This window comes from Sycon ciliatum, chromosome 2 (assembly GCF_964019385.1).
Source record: "Sycon ciliatum chromosome 2, ocSycCili1.1, whole genome shotgun sequence".
In the NCBI taxonomy this organism is placed as follows: Eukaryota; Metazoa; Porifera; class Calcarea; order Leucosolenida; family Sycettidae; genus Sycon; species Sycon ciliatum.
Window position 1 is genome coordinate 15,937,881 of NC_088644.1, and position 26,279 is coordinate 15,964,159.

The 26,279-nt window shown below is 48.8% G+C and overlaps 2 protein-coding genes across 2 annotated transcripts; both read right to left on the reverse strand.

The window, feature by feature from the left end:
• Window positions 1-17,220: 17,220 nt before the first annotated feature.
• LOC135810405 (uncharacterized) lies at window positions 17,221-17,820 on the reverse strand. Its single transcript, XM_065323897.1, has one exon. The coding sequence runs from the start codon at window positions 17,818-17,820 to the stop codon at window positions 17,221-17,223; it is 600 nt and encodes a 199-aa protein (XP_065179969.1).
• A 7,276-nt stretch (window positions 17,821-25,096) lies between these two features.
• Window positions 25,097-26,011, reverse strand: LOC135810406 (uncharacterized protein CG45076-like). Its single transcript, XM_065323898.1, has one exon. It carries the CDS (start codon window positions 26,009-26,011, stop codon window positions 25,097-25,099), a length of 915 nt encoding a protein of 304 aa, XP_065179970.1.
• Between the last annotated feature and the right edge of the window lie 268 nt (window positions 26,012-26,279).

Below are 26,279 nucleotides of genomic sequence, written 5' to 3' on the forward strand. Positions count from 1 at the left end.
GTTCTTTGTCAAAATGTAGAATGCACTATTCCTCTCAGATTGTGCGATGGGAACACAAAGTGAATAAGTGGTCGGAGTGGCGCATGCAAGTCAAATATATACTCTTCTCTTCCCGCAACCCACAGCAAGGCGAGGACAGCAAGGCGAGGACGCGCAGTGCTCCTGACTACAACCATAACCCGGTTGGCAGAGTGCCGGTCTTGCGACCATTGGAACCGTATTGGGAAAACGAGGTCGCAAGACCGGTGACCCTTGCAAAGGGGACATCAGGCGCGTGCACCGCGTGGTTTTCTTGGAGCCCGGAAACCACCTTTTTGCGGCCAGCGATATTTTTGCTGCAAGCGCAACATGCGGTGCGTGTGCACTGTCACAGTGATCCATAATCCCCCGGGGATTTATGGAATCTTGGACTCTTGGCCCTATAACACATTCCTTGGCTTGGGCGTGGTATATTACTACATTGGGCGCTTTCGATTACACGCATTTCGGTCAACACGCTAAAATATGACCACAGACCAAAAATTCGATTTTCAGTTTATTTTGTTCAAAAATGACTGTCACAGTGTGCGTAGATGCACGCAGGGATAAGCCTTACTATATCTTGTATAGTCCAGTCTACAGTGGCAATAAGTGACTCGTTTTATCTAATAGTTGTCAAAATCGAAAAGCTCCGTACATGCAGTACTAATAATAATAATAATAATAATATTGACTGGTTTGAGGGAAAGAGACAAACGGGAAAAGTCTGAAGAAATAATAATAATAATAATAATAACAGCTCGCATGTACCCCATGGGTGAGATCACCCATGGGGCTAACGCATCTGTCGGCAAAATAGTTAGAGAAAACGAGAAATACATGACACACACCTTCTTCATTCTGTTATTGCAGGGAAAAACTACCTCGACTCCACCATGAGCCTAGGCATGAGGAATATAATATTAAGTACAGAATGTTATTTACCAAAAGGATATTCAAGTAAGCGCAGATATTTTTTTAGCATGATAAGTTAGTACATTGATTCACAATGCCGAGCCAAGCTTCCCTGTCTTGGGAAATAGCTTCCGCTTCGGCAATGGAAACGTTTATTCACGGTCTTTAAGTCATTACTACTGTACATGTTATTGTACACTGTACTCAGCAGTAGCGGTGGGTACGTGCACTACTGTACACTTTCCTGCCTTTCACACGAAAAGTGCATCTACGCACACAGTGCACGCGCACCGCATGTTGCGCACGCAGCAAAAATATCGCTGGCCGCAAAAAGGTGGTTTCCGGGCTCCAAGAAAACCACGCGGTGCACGCGCCTGATGTTCCCTTTGTGAGGGTCACCAGCACGCCGGGATAAGCCTTGACTGTATCTTGTATAGTCCAGTCTGCAGTGGCAATGAGTGACTCGTTTTATCTAATTAATATTTGCACGTACAAAGTGAGTCTCTCTTAGTTCAACCAAGACTTTGGCAAGAGTACATAACCCCGGGTGTAACAGGTTTAATCAAACTTGAAAAGTAAGAGGCCTGGTTGAGCGTGCCTCGACCAGTTATATGCAAAATGTGATAGTATACATGTGGCAATGGCGCCAATGAAGGTGCTAATAGACAGGCGTAAGACGCATGAGGTGCGAGGGAGTGTAAAGTTATAGAGAACAGGGGAAAACTGTTACATCATCCCCCTCCTATGGAGAGGAAGGAGCTTATAACCCAAATGCTCAAGTGGAATAGAGTACAATAAGCGCAAACACGTGCGAGACGAAAAAAGGCTTCGCACTGAAGTAACACAATAAGACGACTGAAACTCCATGCAAATAAAGTGTAATAAGCTCAACAAATGTGTAAGGTGAAACTAGAAGTTCAACTGCAAAACTCAGCGGGCAGAAGCCAAGGTTTTGTACTTCTGAAGTGGAACAATGTCATTACCAGATTCATCCAACAAATAATGTTCAGGCTCCCAAGTGGCATCAGAGTAGCCTTGCCACTTGACTAGGTACTGAAGCTGATTCTGCCGGCGGCGGTGACTGAGAATGTTCTCCACCACATAGCGGGCATGACCATCAAGGTCCGTGATAGGCGGAGGCGTAGGCTGTCTCCTATTAGGAATAGCGTTCTTCTCGTAGGCACGGAGTGCCGACACATTAAATACCGGGTGACAGCGGCTGGTATGAGGCAACTTGAGCTTGTAGGCATTCGGGCCGACCACATGGGTTATAGGAAAGGGGCCAAACCACTTGGGGCGTAATTTATGGGATGGTCGGTCCCGAGCTTCAGGAGTCAGGAGGAAATCCCGGTAGACCATTACCAAATCTCCCACCTTCAGCTTTCCCTCGACCCTTGTCCGATCTGCATAGAAGGCCTGACGAGCTTGAGCTGCCACTAGCGCATCTTGTGAGATCTTGACCGCGTCTTGTCTTGCTTGCAACCAATCAGCTGAATCTCTGCCTCCCTGAATAGGGTTGAGGAAGTCGGGTGGCGCTCTGGGATTTAGACCGTAATTTAAGAAGAACGGTGTGTTTCCTGTAGATGATTGAGTAGCGCTGTTGATAGAAAACTCACAGAGAGGTAGGAGCATATCCCAGTTATCTTGTTTATGATTTACAAAAGCCCTCAGCACATCCTCTACTATTCTGTTTACTCGTTCAGTTAGGCCATCTGTCTGAGGGTGATTGGCAGTACTAAATGCTAGTTTCGTTCCTAAGCGATCAAACAATTCCTGAAAAAATGCTGCCGTAAATCTTGGATCACGATCACATACAATACTAGAACTCAAACCATGAAGTCGAAATACATGTTGGATATACAGATCAGCACTTCCTTTAGCGTCAATAGTAGAGGAAGTAGGTGCTAAATGTACACACTTTGTCAAGCGGTCTACAAATACATATATAGCATCATGACCTGTATCGGTCCTAGGCAAACCCATGATAAAATCCATCGAGATATCCGCCCACGGCTGACTGGGCACTGGTAAATTCTGCAAGAGACCAGTTTTTAGCTGGCCGCCTTTAACTCGTTGGCAGACGTCACATGACTTGACAAACGCCTTTACATCCAGTCCCATTCTGGGCCAATAGAAATATCTAGAGAGTCTGAAATAGGTGCGATCTCGACCGGGATGCCCCGCAGTCACACAGTCATGGTATTCTTGAAGCAGGGCGAGTCGGAGTTTGCTACTCTTTGGAATGCATAACCTGTTCTGTGGTGAAGATCTGAGATAAAGATAACCGGGTGTTTCATTTAGAAGGTAACGGTCGTGCAGATTGTCATGGCTTGAATTTTTCAGTCTCCTGATAATGGGAGCAAGATCCTTGTCGCACTTGTAACCGCTTACAATTAACTGCGCTAAGTCTGGATTAATCTCTAGGGTATGCTCTATGGCATTCAACTGAATGTTAGGAGGATAGGATGACCCGCCTATTTCAGAATCACTGAACAGATCTGGACGGCGTGAAAGCGGGTCGGCAATGTTTTTCTTTCCTGGTTTGTGAAAGACCGTAAAGTCATAGTCAGCTAAAAACTCTACCCATCTTGCCTCACGCTTGGTGAGAGTCGGTTTGGTTCGTAAATAGACAACACCCATATTATCAGTCATCAGGTCAAAGTGGCGGAATAGATAGATTCTCCAGCACTTTAATGCAAATACCACAGCCAACGTTTCCCTCTCGGCCGCAGTATAGTTGCGTTCTGCAGCTGACAGTTTCCGACTACAATAGGCTACGGGATGCAAATCCATATCTTCTCCCTGCTGCAGGAGCACACCCGCCACGGCAAAGTCACTTGCGTCAGTTTCTACCATGAAGCTTTTCTCAACATCGGCCAGTTGCAACACTGGCGCCTCGAGTAATGCTGATTTTAGAGACTCGAATGCCTTCTGTCTAGCAGCGCTCCATTCAAAGCGTGAATTTTTTCCGGTGATTTCTTCTAATGGACGAGAGATGGTCGAGTGTCGGTCTATGAACCTTCGGAAATAGTTTGCAAAGCCAAGAAACTTCCTCACATCAGTTACTGACGACGGAGTTGGCCATGTTTCCACAGCACTTATCTTCTTGGGATCAGGGGAAATTGATGTGCCGTTGATTTTATGCCCCAAGAAGAGAACTTCTCTCACGCCGAATTCGCATTTAGACTGTTTGCAATACAGCTCACTATTTCTAAGTGTTTCTAGAACTGTTTGAAGATGATGCTGATGATCTTCCCAGGTCTTGCTGAAAACTAGAATGTCATCCAAGAATACTACAACGAATTTTCGGAGATGCGGTTGCAGAATAGAGTTCATGAGTGACTGAAAGGTGGCCGGGGCATTAGTCAGCCCGAATCCCATGACTCTAAATTGGAAGTGGCCGAACGGCGTGTTAATGGCCGTCTTAGAAACATCCGAGTCTTGAATTCTGATTTGATTGTAGCCTGACCGCAAGTCCAACTTGGAGAAATATGCACTGCCCTGGATCGTGTCGAATAAGTCATCAATATTAGGAAGACAAGCTTTGTTTTTGATCGTAATTCTATTCAATTCTCGCCAATCGCACACCATTCTCAGAGTACCATCCGACTTTTTCACAAAAAACACAGGTGCACCGTATGGCGACTTACTTGGCTCAATGAATCCCTTCTCAAGTAATTCTGATAGCTGTGACTGGAGCTCGTCCATCTCTGGTTTCGGCAGGCGGTAGGCGGGTCGAGACGGTGGTCTGGCTCCATCTTCTATCTGGATTTCATGGTCGACTGGTCTCTTCGGTGGAAGCTCATTCGGCAGCTCGTCTGGAAATAAATCCTGGTACCTCTTGAGCAGGTTCTGGATGTCTTGTTGCTCTGATTCCTGGAGTTGTGGCCCGGAACGATTCTCCTCGTTTGCAGCAGTGACCCATGCAAGAAACCCCTCGGCTCCACTCCTCAGGGCATGACGAGCTTGTCGGCCACTGATAAACATGCTTTCCACAGATGGCCGGTCGGCTGTCGGCGGGTTAGCTGAAGGCAATTTGGCAACAAAGGGCTCACCGTCCAACTGAACTTCGTTCGTACGGAAGTTGATGCTGGGGTTGTTCCTTGTAAGCCACGGCTTGCCAAGAATAGCGTCGTAGCGAGTCAGGGGATACACAGTAAAGTGCTGTTCCTCACTGAAGCCCCCGACTGTCACCCTTAGCGTGCGTGTGCAAATCTGCGGGACCTCGCTGGTCGAGCCGTCCGCCAATGTTACGCTCAGCACTGCTGAGCTTGCATCCGTGTCAAGATGATGCTTTCGAACAAAACTGTCTGCAATGAAGTCATGCGTCGAACCGGAATCTATCAGCATCACTGCACGGCGACCGCCGATTCTTCCCTGTATGCGCAGTAGGTCGTGTTCAGGTTCATTGCCGACGCTGACGTTGCTGACATGACACCTTTCTGCAACGGGACAATTTCCTACAGCTATGGGTGTCTCCGGCTCCGTAGGTTCCTGGAGAGCAACGTCTTCAACCTCCAGAGCTCCGAACCGGTTAGCGACTGGTATCGGCGTGGGCGCTTGGGTCGTCGCCAGTAAGCGCACCCCCTTTCTTACTGGCGACCAGCGTTTGGGTAGCGCTGTCCACCCTCAGTACAGTCTTTAGCGAGGTGGCCTGGCTTCCTGCAAGCAAAGCAGTGTCCCATTGCTCGCAGTTGGACACGCTCTTGGTCCGTCAGCTTGCGGAGGCCCTGACCACGGAAGCTGGGCACGGAACGCGACTCTCTACTGGCTGGTGGCCCCGACGCCGGTGGCCCTGACGACTGCTCCACGGTGTTTGCTGCCATGACAGCTTGCTCCAGGGTACGTGGATGCTCACGCATGACCTGTCGCTGGATGTGCGGCACTAGACCCCTGACGAACAGCAGCGCTCTGGTGTGGTGGTCGATTTCCGGCACTTGCAGGCTGAGGCGAGTGAAAGCAGCAATGTATGCGTCCAGCGACCCGCGCTGCGCTGCGGAAATTAGTCCCATACGCGATGTTTCCTCGTTGTGCCGTGGTCCGTACACATCGCCAAGTGCCGCTTTCAGAGCAGGCCAGTCGGAAAACACTTGGTTAGCTTCCAATGCCGCTATCAACCAAAGACGAGCGTTTCCAGTCAAAAATCCTGCCGCGTAGTCGACCCTCTGTGCCGCATTTGGGAGTGCCAACGACCGTAGGGCCATGTCCATTGCAAACGTCCATTCTTTGAATGTAGCGGAATCTCCTCCAAACACAGGCGGCTCTTTCGTAAGGCGGTGTGTTGGCTCCCACGGTTCCGAGTTCGGATGTATCGTTCGGTTTCCTTGGCTAACACGCTGAGCGGTCTTGATATCGTTTATCAGCCGAACGACGAGTACGAGGAGCGTAAGCAGAGCGACCAGAACACCTGCCAAAAGCAGAGTAGTAACCATCCTCTGCTACCAGTGTAACAGGTTTAATCAAACTTGAAAAGTAAGAGGCCTGGTTGAGCGTGCCTCGACCAGTTATATGCAAAATGTGATAGTATACATGTGGCAATGGCGCCAATGAAGGTGCTAATAGACAGGCGTAAGACGCATGAGGTGCGAGGGAGTGTAAAGTTATAGAGAACAGGGGAAAACTGTTACACCGGGGTTATGTACTCTTGGTTCAACTAACAAAAACCATTCAACGACGTCAACCACTTACTACATGCACATGCGGTGTTCCACAGGGATCCGTTTTAGGACCAATCTTGTTCAGTGTCTACACGCGCGGCATACCAGAGGTTGCTGGTGACGTGCCCACAGTACAGTTTGCGGATGATATTGGCTTGTACTTCAGCCACCGGCTGCCTACTGAATGCTCCGCGGCGCTTACCCGGGCAGTATCTGCAGTGGCTGACTGGTTAGAGGATCGCAACCTCATCCTGAACTCCACGAAGAGCCAAGTCCTGAGCATGCACAGTGAAGCCATTCCTGTAAATTGCAATGGGACTAGTTTGCCAGCAGCAAGCACTGCGAAGTATCTCGGAGTTCTGCTGGACAGCTCCCTCAACTGGCAGAAACACGTGGACAGCATCGCCAAGAAAGTATCTCAGAAGATCGGGGCGCTCTGGCGAGCTAGGCGAGCATTAAGTCTGAAGGCCCGTACACAGTTCATGAAGTCCATCATCATGGATAAATCCCTGCAAAGCCACAGGCAGTGATGGGATTCCTGGGTGGCTGCTACGTGCTTGCGCTGACCTGTTGGCTCCATCGCTTTCAGTGCTCTTCAGCTCATCGCTGAGGCATGGTGAAGTCCCTCTGGCTTTCAAACATGCTGTAATAAGCCCTCTCTTCAAAGCTGGCGATCCATCGGTAGCTGCAAATTATCGTCCTGTGTCGCTCCTGCCGATCGTATCCAAACTACTCGAGAAGATAGTCCAGAAGCAACTTGTTGCACATCTGGAGCGATCATGTGCCATACCACCGACTCAGTTTGCCTTCCGCCGTGAGCACTCCACAGAGGACGCCCTAGTTGTAGCAACAGATGCCATCTTAAAGGCCCGGGACGACAAGTTGACCACAGGCGTCTGCCTAATCGACATGTCAAAAGCCTTTGACAAGGTCAATCACAGCCAACTGGTCCGGGACCTATTCGATCTCGGCCTGGACAATGCCTCCCTTCGCTGGTTCTGCAGCTACTTAAGCGATCAAACCCAGCAAGTGCGCATTGGCCCCACCTACAGTGTTGCTGCTAAGTGCTCATCTGGTGTACCTCAGGGCTCGGTCCTAGGACCGATCCTGTTTAGCATGTACACCCGTGATGTCCCTGCCATAGCCCATCCTGCTCCATCTCTGCAAATTGCCGATGACATTGCCGTGCACTGCCACAGAAAATCAGTGCTAGCCACATCAGCCTGCCTGTCAGGGGCCGTCACCAACGTCGCTGACTGGCTCAAGCATCGACATCTGCTTCTAAATGACAAGAAGAGCCAGGTCCTGTCAATTGTACCACAACGCAATGCGGGTCAGCATGTCGCTGTCCGCTGCAACCAGACAGAGCTTCCCCTGAGCCCAACAGCAAGGTACCTCGGCGTGACCCTTGACGCCGCTGTGAAGTGGGACCCCCATGTTGACGCGATGGCGAAGAAAGTTGTGCAGAAGATTGGAGCATTGTGGCGATCCCGCAGATGTCTGAGCCTCAGTAGTCGCATCCAGTATGTGAGGTCAGTCATCATGCCTGACCTCCTATATGGGTCTTACGCCTTCTCTTCCTCCCTCAAGGTTTCGCAGCTTGATCGCCTTCAGGTCCTGCAGAACCGAGCGGCGAGAGCGGTATACGGTTTGCCGCCTCACACCTCGGCTCAGCCTCTGCTCGAACGGATGTCCCTGTACAGAGTTCGCGAGTGCTACGCCCAGAAGCGGCTCGTCCTGGTGTGGCGCTGTGTCAATGGGAAAGCCAGCAGTGTCCTCCAGGACCTATTCTCACCATCAGCTGGCAGCACCACCCGGCACCAGGTTTCCAGGGGCCTCACTGTCCCCTCGGCACAGTCAGAAGCCGGCAGATCTCGCCTGGCCTTTCAGGCAGCCTTGGCCTGGAACGCTCTCCCAAGGAGTGTAAGGGAGATCAAGGCTGCCCAGCAATTTAAGCTTGCCTCCATCCCCTACACCTTGCAATGAATGCTCTGTCTGACTTTTCCCGTCCGCACACCACGTCATTTACTCTTCTATGCGTGCTTGTGCGCTTATGAACTCTTTGTGTTCCCTCTGTTGACGCTTCAAAATCGCTCTATTGACACTGCAAAATCGCTCTGTTGACGCTGCAAAATTGCTTATCATCTCCCCCCCCTCTCTCTCTCTCTCTCTCTCTCTCTCTCTCTCTCTCTCTCTCTCTCTCTCTCTCTCTCTCTCCCCGTAGCTCTCTCCCTTTTGAAATTCGCTTCCATAGAATTGGGCACCATTGCCCGTTTGGCCTTGCGAAGCAAAATAAAAATCAACAACAACAACATGCCTGATCTGCTGTATGGGTCGACAGCATTTTTCGCCTGCCTGCGACAGGAGCAAGTCTCTCGCTTGCAAGTTCTCCAGAACCGAGCTGCCAGGGCAGTGTTTGGCCAGCCACCCTGCTCTCATGCTCAACCCCTCCTGACCAGCTTGCAGCTCTACAGCATTCAGGAGCTGCACAAGCAGAAGATGCTGAGGTTTGTGTGGCGTTGCCAGCACAATCGAGCCAGCCCAGCCCTCCAGGACAAGTTTCGAAGTGCTCATGGAAACACCACCCGCCTCCAGCAAAGACAGGGTTTGCGCCTGCCGCTAGCCCGGTCAGCAGCAGGGACATCCCGTCCATCGCACTGTGGTGCCGTCCTCTGGAACACCCTCCCCAGCGAAGTTCGCCTACTCAATCGTCCCAGTGAATTCGCCGTAGCCGCACTGCCCTTCACGCTGACGGGCTAGATCTGCAAACTCCGTGAATTCTCCCGCCTTCTGTGTTCACAGTCCCATACTCCCCTTGGAGTAGTCTGCACGTCGCTGCTGCTGGTGCTGCTGTTGTTGTTGTTGTTGTTGTGTTGTTGCTGTTGCTGTTGTTGCTGTTGTTGTTGTTGCTGCTGCTGCTGCTGCTGCTGCTACAGCAGCTACTGCTGTGGCTGTAGTTACAGCCCCTCTCGTTGTCAGGAAATGTTTGCTTGTGCTACTTCTCATCCAGTTGACTTCTTATTATGACTTTGTATGTTATAATTTTCTTGAGCTCCGGTTTTCCCCTTCATTATAACTCAAGCGCAGTTTTGCGTGTATTGGCTTGTGATTTCCTTTCTTCTGTTTGCTTGGCATTTTATCGCTCCACAGGTACCCTCGGTCTCAGGTGGTCTTTGTGGTCCACTTCACAACAATAACACACACAGAAGTCTCTGCTGTGAGCACGGTGGCTCGGCAATGGCTTTATTATTGATATTATTATATCTCCTTCCTGATTTTTTCTTTTTTTTCTTTTTTTCTTCCTTGAATAATTGTACGCATAGGGCCTGATAAGAAAAATAAGCACAAGACACTGCTGCTACTGTAGTCGCACAGCAAAACACACAGAAAACGACAAAATGTTACAATGAATGTAACAACACCGGTCAAAGCTAAAGGACCGACATCCCTGCCCCAGGACGGCATCTCGAAACCCCCACGCACTCACCACACGGTCATCATCCAGCTTCAGTTCAATCACTGTATTCTTCCCCTGCAGACTCAACCCCCCTGTCACTAGCTATACAATCTGAAGCTGTACGTAACCATACAAAGGCCCACGACGCACACACCACCTCTACGTTTTTAAACTAAAAAAGAAATGCAGTCGTAACTGCAACAGCCACATGGCCAATAAGAAAAACCAATACGATATATCGATAAACACACACCCAGAAGTCAGGGGTGGGAGGGTGGGATACAAACTGCACCAACGAAAAGCCACTGCGAAGTGACAGGAATGCGGTCCAGCACAACATTTTTGCTGACGCAAAAAGTTGTGGGGAAATCCCAAAATCGGTGTGATTTTGCATGAGCCCAAATGTTCAAGTTACCCACAAAGACACAAGCTTTCCAACTCTCTTTGGCCGTTGGAAAGCGTACCGTCTTTGTGGTCCACTTCACAACAATAACACACACAGAAGTCTCTGCTGTGAGCACGGTGGCTCGGCAATGGCGACAGAAAAGGATAGCCCTGGGTACATGCCTTGCCATATACTCTGTGTTACCTGTCAAATTGTGTCATCCGATTCGGCTGCATAGCGCTTGCATAGATTCCCAGTATTTGCCAATACGAGGTTTGGATTCGTCCAGTAAGGCAGACTGCACTATCCATGTTCCTGAACAACACTCTCGTTAACATCCTACTCGAGCAGCCTCTATAGAAAACAGCTCTCGGCCCTGGTATACGTCATAGAGATGTAAAGGCCATGGTAAATGCCAAGCATGTGTCTCGCCATACAATGGCTGGCCCAGCTGCTGATGTGATCATGCCAAAACGTCTGTATGTAGGCCACAGTCCATACTGTACGGTCAGGGCATCGACTCGGTAGGTACCAAATGGCCCCCCTGAACCCAGGCATTCTTCGTGCTCTTCAGACCACTTCGATAGCCACACAACTGAGAGCAAGGTTAAGACGAGATATGTCACTTCCGTGCCCAACGCCTCCACCTGTGGAAACATACAAGTCACAGAAGCGAAGCACAAACACAAAACACAACTGCAGGCCAAAGAGGTACTGTACTGTATTTCTCACTAATTCCCCGACAGTACTCACACCCATCAAACTGTGCCACTTTGGCAATATTTCTCTCACTCGTTTCCCGAAGGCATTCACACCCATGGAACCGCGGCATCAGCTCTCTCTTCCTATCTTTCTCTCTCTCTCTCTCTCTCTCTCTCTCTCTCTCTCTCTCTCTCTCTCTCTCTCTCTCTCTCTCCCTCTCTCTCTCTCACTACCCGAAGGCATTCACACAGACCAAACTGTGCCACTGCAGCCGATTAGCTCTCTCTCTCTCTCATTACCCGAAGGCATTCACACAGACCAAACTGTGCCACTGTGGCATTAGCTCTCTCTCTCTCTCTCTCTCTCTCTCTCTCTCTCTCTCTCTCTCTCATTGCCCGAAGGCATTCACACCCACCAAACTGTGCCACTTCGGCAATATCTCGGTGCCACTGCGGCATTAGCTCTCTCTCTCTCTCACTCATTGCCCGAAGGCATTCACACCCACCAAACCGTGCCACTGCGGCATTAGTTTTCTCTCTCTCATTGCCCGAAGGCATTCACACCCACCAAACTGTGCCACTTCGGCAATATCTCGGTGCCACCGCGGCATTAGTTCTCTCTCTCTCTCATTGCGCGAAAGCATTCACACCCACCAAAACTGTGCCACTTCGGCAATATCTCCGTGCCCCCGCGGCATTAGCTCTCTCTCTCACTCATAGCCCGAAGGCATTCACACCCACCAAACTGTGCCACTTCGGCAATATCTCGGTGCCACCACGGCATTAGTTCTCTCTCTCTCATTGCCCGAAAGCCTTCAAACCCACCAAAACTGTGCCACTTCAGCAATATCTCTGTGCCACCGCGGCATTAGCTCTCTCTCACTCATAGCCCGAAGGCATTCACACCCACCAAACTGTGCCACTTCGGCATTAGCTCTCTCTCTCTCTCACTCATTGCCCGAAGGCATTCACACCCACCAAACTGTGCCACCGCGGCATTAGTTCTCTCTCTCTCTCTCATTGCCCGAAGGCATTCACACCCACCAAACTAACTGTGCCACTGCGGCCTTAGCTCTCTCTCTCTCATTGCCCGAAGACATTCACACCCACGAAATTGTGCCACTGTGGCATTAGCTCTCTCTCTCTCTCTCTCTCTCTCTCTCTCTCTCTCTCTCTCTCTCTCTCTCTCTCTCTCTCTCTCTCTCTCTCTCTCTCTCTCTCTCTCTCTCTCTCTCTCTCTCTCTCTCTCTCTCTCTCTCTCTCTCTCTCTCTCTCTCTCTCTCTCTCTCTCTCTCTCTCTCTCTCTCTCTCTCTCTCTCTCTCTCTCTCTCTCTCTCTCTCTCTCTCTCTCTCTCTCTCTCTCTTCATTGCCTGAAGGCATTCGCACCCTTCACACTTCTGAGCCGCACTGGGGCTCTCTTACACTTCACTGACAAGGACAAAGTAAGAATAGGATACCAGATATCCGGTAATCGGCTACACAACTATTTCACACTTTTCGGTGTTTGTCTCCTTCATGCTCTTTACTCCTTATTCATGCTTCCGCAGGTACCCTTGTCTCATTCATGCTCGTATTCATTATTCATGCTTCCGCAGGTACCCTTGTCTCATTCATGCTCGTTATTCCTTATTCATGCTTTCGTAGGTACCCATAATATACCTTATAATGGTTTCTGTTTTTCATGTCCATGGATCATAGTGATGTTTCATCACTGGTTTAGCGGCAAAGCACCGAGAATTATGAGTAAATACATCCCTTGCACACAAATCGCATGACCCACCAGGCCCCTACATTATACTCATCCGCTTGTAAGAAGCTCGTTGCATGGTCTGACCACTCATTCAATGCAAAATGAATACCTTAAGCCCAAAACAGACATTGTTTATCATCATGTACACTTGCCTTATGGATAATTCAGCCCAGGTGGTATCGGAGGGGATTTATATGCCCTCGGCACAGGTGTGGCTGTAAAGCATCTCACTTGTCAGATTGCCGCTGTGGGCGATTCCAGCTTTTTCTTGGTGGCTGCCAAGAACTCGGCTAGCCTCCTCTGCTGCAATACCGCTACTGAGAATAGGAGGCAGCCACATCAAATCCATCCACTTCCGCGCCACTCAAGTATTGCAGCATCTCTGCCATCATGGTTTGATCATTCTACACGGCCTCCAGACTTAGATTGACGCCGGCTCTCACACTACACCCGAACATCTTGCTGCTTGTGCAGAAGTTGCTTGCTGAGCGGTCGGGGTGTTGCCGCTACTTACTGGAACCCCGGAATTTTTTGTGAAAATCTCTCCACTCATTCACGCGGCCAAAGAGCCCATGCAGGGGCAGCACTGTGAGGTACGTCCATTATTACCGTGATGTGAGATAACTCGCTGGCTAGTTGCAGCTGGCAACATGCGCAACTGAATGCAGTACGCGACATACGGGTACCGACCGACCGACCGACAAAGCTGGCATATACGGATGACCACCAGCAGGAAAATTAGTGGCTGACTGGCTGTGAAGGGCGAATATGGGTGCCCAGCAACATACTGCGTTGTGAACAATGTACGAGTGATTACTTATACATGGTCGATGGTTTTACATGTTGACTGACAAACAGCAACATTCACCAGGCCTGCAGCAGATGCCACAATGGTTGGCTGACCAGTTGCACTGGACGAATCATTTGGCAGATTCTCTGCAGATAATACTGTATGTGACGGACTAGAAGTAGTAGCAATGGCCAAATTTGGCATATTCGCAGCAGATGACACTGGATTTGGCTGATAAGACGCAGCAACAAAGTTGGCTGGACAGCATCAATGGACAAACTTGGCAGCCCCGCTGTAGATCACACTATATTTGGATGAACACCCGCAGCAGGCCGGCCGTACGTAACAATGACATGCTTGGCCGGCAGTTGACGTCCAGGAATCTGGCTGTTCAGCAGAAGAGGTAAAAACGGCCGAAGCTGAAGAAAAACTAACCTGCCTACCCCGGCAGGGTGAATATTTGACTTGCCAACATAAAACAGCCAAGAAATCGTTCAATCGCGTCTTCCTTCTGACCACCAGCATCGATTTTCTTTCCTGCTGTAAAGCTACAGTTGAAGCCCTGTTCTCGTCGAAAGAGCACTCTTCCATGATCATGTTAGACCCAAAATGTCATAGAACTCCAAAATACAAACTGCACCAACGAAAAGCCACTGCGAAGTGACAGGAATGCGGTCCGGCACAACATTTTTGCTGACGCAAAAAGTTGTGGGGAAATCCCAAAATCGGGGTGCGATTTTGCATGAGCCCAAATGTTCAAGTTACCCACAAAGACACAAGCTTTCCAACTCTCTTTGGCCGTTGGAAAGCGTACCATCTCACATCTGTGCAATTGTTGATTTTGCTCCTGAATTGTCCTCCCTGTTGCTTTGCTACCATCCTCCTCCTTCCTCCACCTTTTTTTCTTGCCTCATTATGGCATTCGCTTCCATGTAATTGGGCTTGTAGCCCGTGTGTACTTGCGAATTCAAATAAAAAATACATACATACATACATGTACCAGTACATGTATTACCGTACTATAATGCGATGCTTTAGAGCCAGGACACAAGGACAGTACAGTCATAATCATTATTAGATTAGGAGTTCGCGCGCGCGCGTGTGTGTCATTACATGTGTATGCCGAACCCAGCAACGCGACGGAACTCAGTACGCCAGAAATAGTGTAGTCATAGACAGTGTTCATTGTGGCAGTGTGGGTTGCGGGAAAAGAAGAGTATATATTTGGCTTTCATGCGCCACACAGACCACTTATTCACTCTGTGTTCCCATCACACAATCTGAGAGGAATAGTGCATTCTACATTTTGACAAAGAACATGGGTATTGTCGTTGGAATTGCTGCTGAAGGAGCCATTGAAGCAGCCGTTGAGGCAGCAGCTGAGGCGGCTGCTGAGGTCAGAGAGGAGTGAACTGCAGATACATATATTGTGGATGCAACGGTACACGAAGAATATGGACTTAGTATGATATCTTTTGTCTAAGCTAATTATGTGGTATCGCTCAAACAAGTATGATGTCCGCGTGAATGTGTCATGCTCAAATATGCATCTAAGTGCTCTCTTACTTATGCGTAGCAGCTGATCTCTCACTTTGTCAGCGAGGCAGTGGACGTAGGCAGTGCTGGCGTACTCGAGCTTGCTCTGGACTACTGACAAGTAGAACTGCCTTCTGGCCTGGAAAGCAAGGTTCCTCCTTCCACGTCGAAAAGCACCTAGTTTCTTTCCGATGTCTTTCCTGAGGGAGTTAACGTGGGCACTGAAACTTAAAGTTGAATCGAGAGTCAGTCCTAGATACTTAACTTCGTCAGACGGGGCAATAACAGTCGAACCACAGACAATGCTCAGGTTAGGTGGAGGATGTGAGCGTCTGCTGTGGATCAGTAGTACTTGGCTCTTGCTGGAGTTCAGGAGCAGGCCGCGATCTGTGAGGTGCTGCTTCACCACTGAAAAATCCTCTTATAAGTAAGACATGAGAATTCGTAGACACTTTCCAGAGGCATACAGGGTGGTGTCGTCTGCATAAAGAAGGCATTGGGAACGCAATGGCAGAGTGGGGACAAGTCGAGTGTAGATGCCGAAGAGGGTAGGGCCTAGGACGGAGCCCTGGGGAACGCCCCTAGTGCAGGTGCTACAGTCACTTGTGGTTCCGTTCACTTCTACGCGTTGCTGTTGGTGAGACAGATACGACTTGAACCACTCAAGAGCATTTCCACGGATCTCCAGATTGTGAAGGTCATCTATCAGCGTTTGGTGGTGGACGTGGTCAAAGGCTTTGCTCATATCGAGCAGCAGTACGCCGTATAGTCTCCGGTATCCATGCTTCTCTGCCAGTTATTGATGGCAAGTGTTAAAAAGGTCCTCAGTACTGTGGTTCCGCCTGTATGCAAACTGTTCATTTGGAATTGCTCCGGGCGTGATCTCCAGATGGTCGTGAAGCTGCTGGAGCACTAGCGATTCCAAGACTTTGAAGATAATGGGCAGAAGCGAGACTGGGCGATAGTTGGAACTGTCGTAGGGGTCGCCTTTCTTAAACACTGGACACACAAACGCTGGTTTGTAGGCTGACGGTACCTTTTCGCTAGACAATGACTGGTTGAAAATGGAAGTTTAGGAATTGGCCAGCTCGGCGACATGGTGTTTCAAGATGTAAGCTGGTATGCCGTCTGATCCAGATGCTTTCGTGGTATTCAATCGTTCGAGAATCTTCGTTACTGCTGCTGTTGTAACAGGTTGGAACTCGAGAAGGCTGTTGTCTAAACAGTCGTCCGCCGGAGTGTCTGGGGTCGTAAGAGCAGCGCGGTGTTCATCATGGACGATATTGCCTAGGGTAACTGACAAAGATGAGAGGGAGGCTTTCGGTGTGGGGTGGGATTTTCTCCTTCCAGTTAGTTGATTCAGCACTGCCCATTGGAGTCTAGGATTTCCTGTAGCGGCACTGAACTTATCTTTGTAGTACACACTTTTCAGTTTGCGGTTTAGTAAAGTTCCTTGACGACGTATTGCACGATGCTGCTGTCGGAGGCGGTCATCCATGGGGTGCTTTATTAAGGCGCGATGGGCTGAACTTCGTCGATGAAACATCTGTTTCAGCTCTGGGTTGACCCAGGGCTGGGGGTGGGGTTTGGAGTAAGCTGCGCGCTTCTGGGTAATGAATGGTGCAAGATCATCTAGTACTGTCATGACACTTTGTTGCCAGTGGCTTGCCGCTGCATTTAGAGTATAACCGCCGGATACATTTTTTTTGCAAAATACACAACTCACCGGCAGGCACATGGGGCTAGCATGGGGTGAGATGGTGCTGGTGGGGCTTACCATGCTCAACCGACCAGAGGTCTCGGCATCTTCACATGGCAGGCGCACAAAATTTGGGAGGGAAGCATATGCATGAGGGGAAAAAAGCACGGGAGAAAATGGAAGATTTAGAACGAAGGAGAGGATCTAATTTTGGAACACAGCAGAAAATAGCGAATAACCAAACAGATAATAGGAGTGAAAGGAGAGTGTCAAATGAAGGGTGCAATAGGGTAGCAGTGGAGATTGGCTACTCAGGATTGGCGACAGTTAGGCTTGGGGTGGGAGAAGCAGGAGCATAATCCCGGAGGCGGAGGAGTGTAGAGGCGGTCGGTTGCCCAGTCCCAGTCAGACTGCCTCAGGTGGTCATAGACCTTCTTCTTGAAGGTCTGCATCGACTTCTGGGAGGGGCCAGCACTGAGGATAGAGGCTGGGAGACAATTCCAGGTGTCAATCATACAGTGGGGGAAGGACCGAAGGACATTGTTCCGAGACTGAGGTGGGACAGTCTTGGTCAGCTGGAGCGGATGGTGGCTCGCAATTGTGCGCACGCTGGCTCGGGTGCGGGCCCGGACTGGGGCTGGAGCTGGCGGGGGTAGGAGGGCTGTGATTATGTCAGGGCCAGTCAGATAGTGGAGCTTGAACAGGTAGCAGAGGGCAGCAACAGAGCGACGGATGTCCAGGCTGGGCAGGTAGCAGCCATCACCAATGACGTGGAGTGCCCTACGTTGGATGGCTGTGAGCTTGGCTAGTGTGGAGGGTACTGCGCTCATCCATACCAGCATCCCATACTCCAGGATCGGCCGAACAAACCCACGGTATACTACGGCACGGCATCGTGGGTTGAGAGCCATGGCAGCCTTGCGGAAGAAGCCGAGTCGCTGCGCACCGCGTATTACGAGGGACCGTATGTGCTGCTTGAAGCATAACTGGCTGTCAAACGTTACTCCTAACAGGCGGAGCTGATCCACCTCAGGTACGTCTGTCCCCTGGAATGTGATATAGGGAACTGGGTGGTGGGATCGTCGGTGGGTGATCGTGAGGGCTTGTGACTTTGTCGGCTCAAACCTGATTCGCCAGAGGGTGCCCCAGTCGGCAAGTGAGTCAACAGCCTGCTGGAGCGTTGCGACTCCATCTGGGATATTGGCTCAGGTTGTGATACACTTATATACCGTGGTGTCGTCGGCATATTTATTTTATTTTTTTATTTATTATTCTCGTATCCGTCCCGAATGGGACTCACGACGGCAGAATTAACTGTGAGCATGTGTGTGAGAGTGGGAGAACGAAATGTAAAAGAAAAGAAAAGAAGAGTCTTGTAATAAAGGTCAAATTTAAGAAGAGCAGTACTAGACTAAATGGCTGAGCAGATGTTACTCCATTGTTTTCTGTCGCGGGCATAGGTGCCGAGATGACGAAGCCAGCTGGGCTTAAGGGGGCAGCCTACCCATACATTTCATATGGCATTCAATTGACCGTAACTTTGGTGTTTCTCAATGGATTTGAGTGAAATTTTGACCACACACTCCTGCCACTATGCTGGCCCTCAGGACATGATTTACAAGTTCTTGCGCCTCACTGACAGGCTTTCCAGGCCGGAAAAACTCAAATTTCCGGCATAGTGCCACGGTGTGCGAGCCACCCAGGAGCCAAACAAATGCATTTACAATTTTTTCACATTTTCGTGCTCATTCTGTTCGTGCGCGGGACCCAAACCTAGAACAAGTCCAGAAGCAGCCATGGGTGATGGGGTAGGGCCCCTCAACGAGGCCCTGGAATCTGTCACAACGGAACGAGTGGGCGTTCTCTCACACACTCCCACAGACCCAAGTCAATTTTTGAATTTTTTTAGGTTTAGGGTGTGCTACGAGGTCGTACCTTTGATACAACATCCAGTGCTGGGACCTCCACAGCAAGCCATTTCCACAGCGCTGCACACCAAATCCAGGATACCCTCAGAAACCGGCAAAGACTACCACTCACGTTTCACTACTGCCTAGTACTGAATCCTACCTGACTTCTTGACGCGACTCAAACTTGCCAAAGTCACTAAATCAACGTCAACCACATATCTGCAACGTCACGAGGGTGCTGGCAAAAGTCCTGCTGCACGGCGGCGGGCGAAGCCCGCCGCCGTGCAGCCCAATACGTGGCTCAAAAACCTGATTTTTTGGACTTGGAGCAAAATTCTGCACACTTTCACGTGTTTCCATGATACGACAAGTTGCGCACGGTCTGCTCACATTCAAATACAGTGCTGCCAACAAATGACAGCGTGCAACAAAAAAATCTTTCCTTGCAAGGGCAAATTTTCGGCCATAACTCTTGAACGGCCGGTCAGATCGGGACACAATTTTCAGAGAATTTGCAGCTATTCATGCTCTTTCAACTGACGTACTGAAGTAGCACTCAATATGAATTTACAAATTCGATTTTTCAGCGAATTTTTGGGTAGTCTGCCACCTTAAGCTAAAGAGTAATCGATAGGTGTTTCAGCCCTACTATGAAGTATACGAGGGAGGGGGGGGGGGGGGGTTGCTGGACATCATAATGCATAAACTTTCTGAGTCCTACATACATGTACCATAATTATTATTAATTTTATGTCATGTACAGTCACGTAGATCTACATTAGCAATGCGTTAATTAGCTGCACACAATGTACTTCGATATACATCATTACATGTACAGTGTACAGTACTGTCTTGATATAGTCCAAAACTGGTAAACCAGTATTAGATAAACCTTGTTGTAGTTCACGCAATGGTTAGATTGACAGCATGAAACAACATGGGCAGAAGTTGGAAATAAAAATAAAAAGAAGTTTTTATACAAGTTCAAAAAGAGCGAAGGCAACAAGACAACATCAGAAGTAGTCTCCTAACCCCCTACAGTGTAGCATAACGAGGGTCAGAACCGGGTGTGATACCCATATGGTTCAAATGGTCCGCAGGGACCGGGGCTCTGCCAACCGCGGACGGTTGTAGTAAGGTCACTGTTTTCGAACACAGTGTCCTCCACCTTGTTTCATGTCAATCTAACAATTGCATGTACAGTACATGTACATGTACATGTAGCTCTCGGGTCAAGATTCTGCCCATACATTCACACATCACATCATTTACAGACTCAGTGCAGCTCAAAGTAATCCAAAAAAGCAGCGTATAAAACTCGGATGGAGAGCCAAGGATTATTTTATAGTAAAGAAAAGGACCAAAGAACTACAAGCCACGCTATAATGTCCACTGACACCACCAGTTACTAAACAATCAGCTCAAGCGAAAACGTTGCATGATACTGACCGACGGTACTGACGTTCTACAACTAACTGGCATATCAGCTCTAGCACTTCTTGGATGCGCACTCCAACAGCCTTCCAACTAGGGTCCAGCGGATAATGCTCCGAAAATGTTCGTATAATGCTGCTCATAATGCTCCAAAAGCTACCTTATCTCTTAATTTGCTGGCAAAAAGTCCTATATATAGGATTTGAAAATGCGTGACCTTTATGCCGTTGTTATTGGTCATCATGAGTCATTCATGACCCATAATTATGAGCATAATGGTTTGAACAATCGACGAGGAGACAATAGTCGTAAAATGGCAATAAATAAGATAAATTGTGCACTCATAACAACAGCAAAATGAAGAAAGTCAAGTTCCATAACGTTTTCTTATGACTGTCATCAGTGGAACGCCGTCACATAAAAATGTAATAACTAAAACACACACTTATATATTTGTAGCTAATATGGTTTCAGGTAGAAATACAGCAGCTAACAAGTACAAAAAGCGAAGTTTGCACCTTTGCAATGTGTGAATATAGTGTATGTGAGAAAGGTAGTGGCAGATGAATGTGATACTGTGTGAATGAATGTAATGGTGCGTGTGTATTACTTGAAGAGTGTGAGTGATACAACGTTTTCTTTCTGTTTACATAGCACAGGGTCACGAGTACGAATGTACACAGCTTCCAACACCTGCAATTGCTTGAAGAAACGTGCGCAACGAATAACACTAAACCAGGAATCGTCAAACACCTTACGACATTCTGGACTGGACACCAAATGCTTGTACACTGCAGACTTCCTCTTGTCAACATCAAACTCCTCCTCATCACTACTCTCATCCTCCACCTCCATTCCAATGCCGCCGTCCATCCCATCGCACTCGTATTCGTCGTCATCAGTCTCCATCTCCTCGCGACACCGCTTCCCTCTCCTTGATTCGTTCTGTCGCGTGCCTGTGCTTCCTCCTGCGTCTCCTTGCCTTGTGTTCTCCACTTGTCTCAGTCGTGCCTCTGCTAGTCTCTTGCTTCTCCTCGGTTCTGCTCTGTTTTCAAGTTGTTCCCCTTCCGCTCTTACCGTTGTAGCAACATGGTTTGTCAAGGAGCGACCGTCCGGCGGCCTCCCTTGCCGTGGTCCGGTTTCCGAGGGGGGAACCAGATCAGTCTGCTCGTTCTCCATGGAAGTAGTCGGTGTTTCTGTTTCCGAATTGTGAGCCGTGCTAGGTGTAGAAATAGGCAGCGGATGTTTTCGTGGTCTCCCACGCTTCGGCCTGCTTAATCTGGCAGCCTGGGACAACAATGATAATGGGACGTGCTGCTTGATGCGTTCGGACAAGTGTTGAAGCGTCCTCCCGTTATCATTGTTGTCCCAGGCTGCCAGGTTAAGGGGGCAGGCAGCCTACCCATAAATTTCATATGGCATTCAATTGACCGTAACTTTGATGTTTCTTAATGGATTTGAGTGAAATTTTGACCACACACTCCTGCCACTATGCTGGCCCTCAGGACATGATTTACAAGTTCTTGCGCCTCACTGACAGGCTTTCCAGGCCGGAAAAACTCAAATTTCCGGCATAGTGCCACGGTGTGCGAGCCACCCAGGAGCCAAACAAATGCATTTACAATTTTTTTTCACATTTTCGTGCTCATTCTGTTCGTGCGCGGGACTCAAACCTAGAACAAGTCCAGAAGCAGCCATGGGTGATGGGGTAGGGCCCCTCAACGAGGCCCTGGAATCTGTCACAACGGAACGAGTGGGCGTTCTCTCACACACTCCCACAGACCCAAGTCGATTTTTGAATTTTTTTAGGTTTAGGGTGTGCTACGAGGTCGTACCTTTGATACAACATCCAGTGCTGGGACCTCCACAGCAAGCCATTTCCACAGCGCTGCACACCAAATCCAGGATACCCTCAGAAACCGGCAAAGACTACCATTCACGTTTCACTACTGCCTAGTACTGAATCCTACCTGACTTCTTGACACGACTCAAACTTGCCAAAGTCACTAAATCAATGTCAACTACAATAATCAAGCCACATATCTGCAACGTCACGAGGGTGCTGGCAAAAGTCCTGCTGCACGGCGGCGGGCGAACTTGGAGCAAAATTCTGCACACTTTCACGTGTTTCCATGATACGACAAGTTGCGCACGGTCTGCTCACATTCAAATACAGTGCTGCCAACAAATGACAGCGTGCAACAAAAAAATCTTTCCTTGCAAGGGCAAATTTTCGGCCATAACTCTTGAACGGCCGGTCAGATCGGGACACAATTTTCAGAGAATTTGCAGCTATTCATGCTCTTTCAACTGACGTAGCGCTCAATATGAATTTACAAACTCGATTTTTCAGCGAATTTTTGGGTAGTCTGTGCCACCTTAAGCAGGCCGAAGCGTGGGAGACCACGAAAACATCCGCTGCCTATTTCTACACCTAGCACGGCTCACAATTCGGAAACAGAAACACCGACTACTTCCATGGAGAACGAGCAGACTAATCTGGTTCCCCCCTCGGAAACCGGACCACGGCAAGGGAGGCCGCCGGACGGTCGCTCCTTGACAAACCATGTTGCTACAACGGTAAGAGCGGAAGGGGAACAACTTGAAAACAGAGCAGAACCGAGGAGAAGCAAGAGACTAGCAGAGGCACGACTGAGACAAGTGGAGAACACAAGGCAAGGAGACGCAGGAGGAAGCACAGGCACGCGACAGAACGAATCAAGGAGAGGGAAGCGGTGTCGCGAGGAGATGGAGACTGATGACGACGAATACGAGTGCGATGGGATGGACGGCGGCATTGGAATGGAGGTGGAGGATGAGAGTAGTGATGAGGAGGAGTTTGATGTTGACAAGAGGAAGTCTGCAGTGTACAAGCATTTGGTGTCCAGTCCAGAATGTCGTAAGGTGTTTGACGATTCCTGGTTTAGTGTTATTCGTTGCGCACGTTTCTTCAAGCAATTGCAGGTGTTGGAAGCTGTGTATATTCGTACTCGGGACCCTGTGCTATGTAAACAGAAAGAAAACGTTGTATCACTCACACTCTTCAAGTAATACACACGCACCATTACATTCATTCACACAGTATCACATTCATCTGCCACTACCTTTCTCACATACACTATATTCACACATTGCAAAGGTGCAAACTTCGCTTTTTGTACTTGTTAGCTGCTGTATTTCTACCTGAAACCATATTAGCTACATGTATATAAGTGTGTGTTTTAGTTATTACATTTTTATGTGACGGCGTTCCACTGATGACAGTCACAAGAAAACGTTATGGAACTTGACTTTCTTCATTTTTGCTGTTGTTATGAGTACACAATTTATCTTATTTATTGCCATAATGGTTTGAGTTGAATAATATGACCAAAATCCTATATATATAGGATTTAGCAAATTAAGAGATATTATAATGCTTCAACAAGGGCTATAATGCTCTTGGTTTGGGTCAGAAAGGAGGAATGGCCGCACATATTCAATCTGCCGCTGAATCCGGCGCAAATTTTCCACACGCTCCACCACGTTGTAGCACTATGACATACAGTGTAATCGATTCGCCAGTGGTTACTCTCCATAGCAACTTTGACGCAGGGCTGTGGCTGAATAGTTATATCATATACATGTACTATCCGGACATTATCCAGGGAGTGGCAGGTGTAAACTGTGGTAGGGATCATCGGGATGAGGTTTATCATGGCAACTGGTAGTCCTGCCTGCAGACAAGCTGTCACTGCACTGTTTTGTGTATTATCTTTCCATCTGAAACAGCAGATATTCTGCTGATCTTGGATCCAGATCCCTTCCATTTGCGGTGAGCGTGAAGAAAATGCGATCAGATTATTTTGCTGCTCTACTTCCTTTACTTTCATAGTCTTCTTCTCCTTGTGGTGTTGCTCCTTCTGGTGTGGGTGGCAACATTGACAAGAATACTCTTCTTTGTTAAAAGCATTTCGCTCAGTGACTGCTGTCTTGGGAGCACAGCTGTCCACATCTAACTGGACGTGTTTCATCCGGAAACTCAGACACGCGCTGCTGCAGAGTGCTCATAACGACTTGGTGCTGAATCCATGAGCAATTCTAATTCTTTTCGAGCCAGTTCGGCTGGACTCCGCAACAGTTCGTCGGGACAACATGCATCTCTTTCTGCTTGTAGCTTCTCTTTCAGCCTGGTCCAAATTTATCAAAGGATCAGCGTCTACTTCAGTATCGCCACTAGCCTAGTGACGCTATCTTCAGAGCCTGATGCACAACGAGAAACTTCACTTCGGCTTTTCGATATTCATTTTGCCAACATGATTCTCTATGTTTTCAACAAAACAGTTTCCTCCTTGCAAATCCTTGTTGCGAATTTTTGCAACAGCTTTGGTTGGGCGCACGTAGATGGTCATTGTATTGACAAGACTACATACCGTACAATCATGTAGTCATTGCTGCATCAAGCGCTAAAAATTGTTACGTGTCTACACAAAGCGATCCACGATCCAGAGAGAGACAGAGAGAGAACGCGGAATCAGATGAGCTGCGGAAGGATAAGTTCAGATTGAGATTTTGATGACAAGAGTTTTCATAGATTGATAGAAGAGCCCATTCATAGCGCATTCATAGCGCATCATGATGCCACCGGATCACGCGATATACTAGACGCTTGAGGTACACATTTACATGTACAGGTACATGCAACATTTAATGTACATTAATAGGTATGAATACAAAGACAAAGTGTGTACCCACAGTATGATTCAGTCAATCGGCATGCTGCAACACAGCAAGAACACAACCACATTATCTGTGTGAGGCGCAAACATGGGTGATAGTGAATGTGGAGGACGGGAGACATTGTTCAAGCATCGTGCGTTTTGACGGCATTAATGTTCGCCTCGAGTTGGGCAACCTGGAAGTTGATGCCAGCTTGCGACTTGATATCTGTGTCCTTGCTATCCCATGTTTTCACTGCTGACAGGAATGGACCCGACGCCTTCATGAAAGCATCCTTGGCCTTCTTGACAGCATCCTCAATCTTGCCAACATCCTTCTTCTTGGCCACACCTGCTACGTTGATAACGGATGGTTGAATGGCGGCAAGAAAGTTTTCCACTTCAGTGTTCATCTCGGAGCTAAACAGAAGTCCTTCCGACAGTTTGAGGCCATCAGGCAGTTTCGTCACTTTTCTCAGTTTACCTTTCTTGATGGCAGCCGTGATCTGATCATTCCACTGCTTCAGATTTGTCTTGGCATCTTTCATGGCCTTGTCAAGTAGTTGGAGCATCGTCTTGATTCTGTCCTTGGCTTCCAGAGTGTCCACTATCTTGATGGTGTTTCGGATGAGTTCTTCGATCATGGATGCGACAATCGCTGCCTTGATAACTTTCTTGACGATTTTACTGGCCCCCTTACCGGCAGCCTCCTCAACGGCCTTATCGACAGCTTCTTCTGCCGCTTGTTCACCTGCTTCCTCACCAGACTCCGCTGCCACGTCAGCTACTGTCTCCGCCGCCGCTTCTCCAGCGGCTTCGGCCGCTCCTTCGGCCGCTGCAGCTGCTGCAGTCTCAGCAGCAGCCTCGGCACCTGCTTCAGCTGCTGCCTGGGCAGCCGCTTCAGCGGCGGCTTCGGCCGCAGCTTCAGCTGCTGCCTCTGCTGCCGCTTCAGCAGCCGCCTCAGCTGCTGCTTCTGCAGCCGCCTCAGCAGCCGCCTCAGCTGCTGCCTCAACGGCTGCTTCAATGGCTACTTCAGCAGCAATTCCAACGACAATACCCATGTTCTTTGTCAAATGTAGAATGCACTATTCCTCTCAGATTGTGCGATGGGAACACAAAGTGAATAAGTGGTCTGTGTGGCGCATGAAAGCCAAATATATACTCTTCTCTTCCCGCAACCCACACTGCCACAATGAACACTGTCTATGACTACACTATTTCTGGCGTACTGAGTTCCGTCGCATTGTTGGGTTCGGCATACACCTCACAGACCTCACACATGCCCATCGCGGAAGCAATGATACTGATAGCGAACAGCTATGTTATACA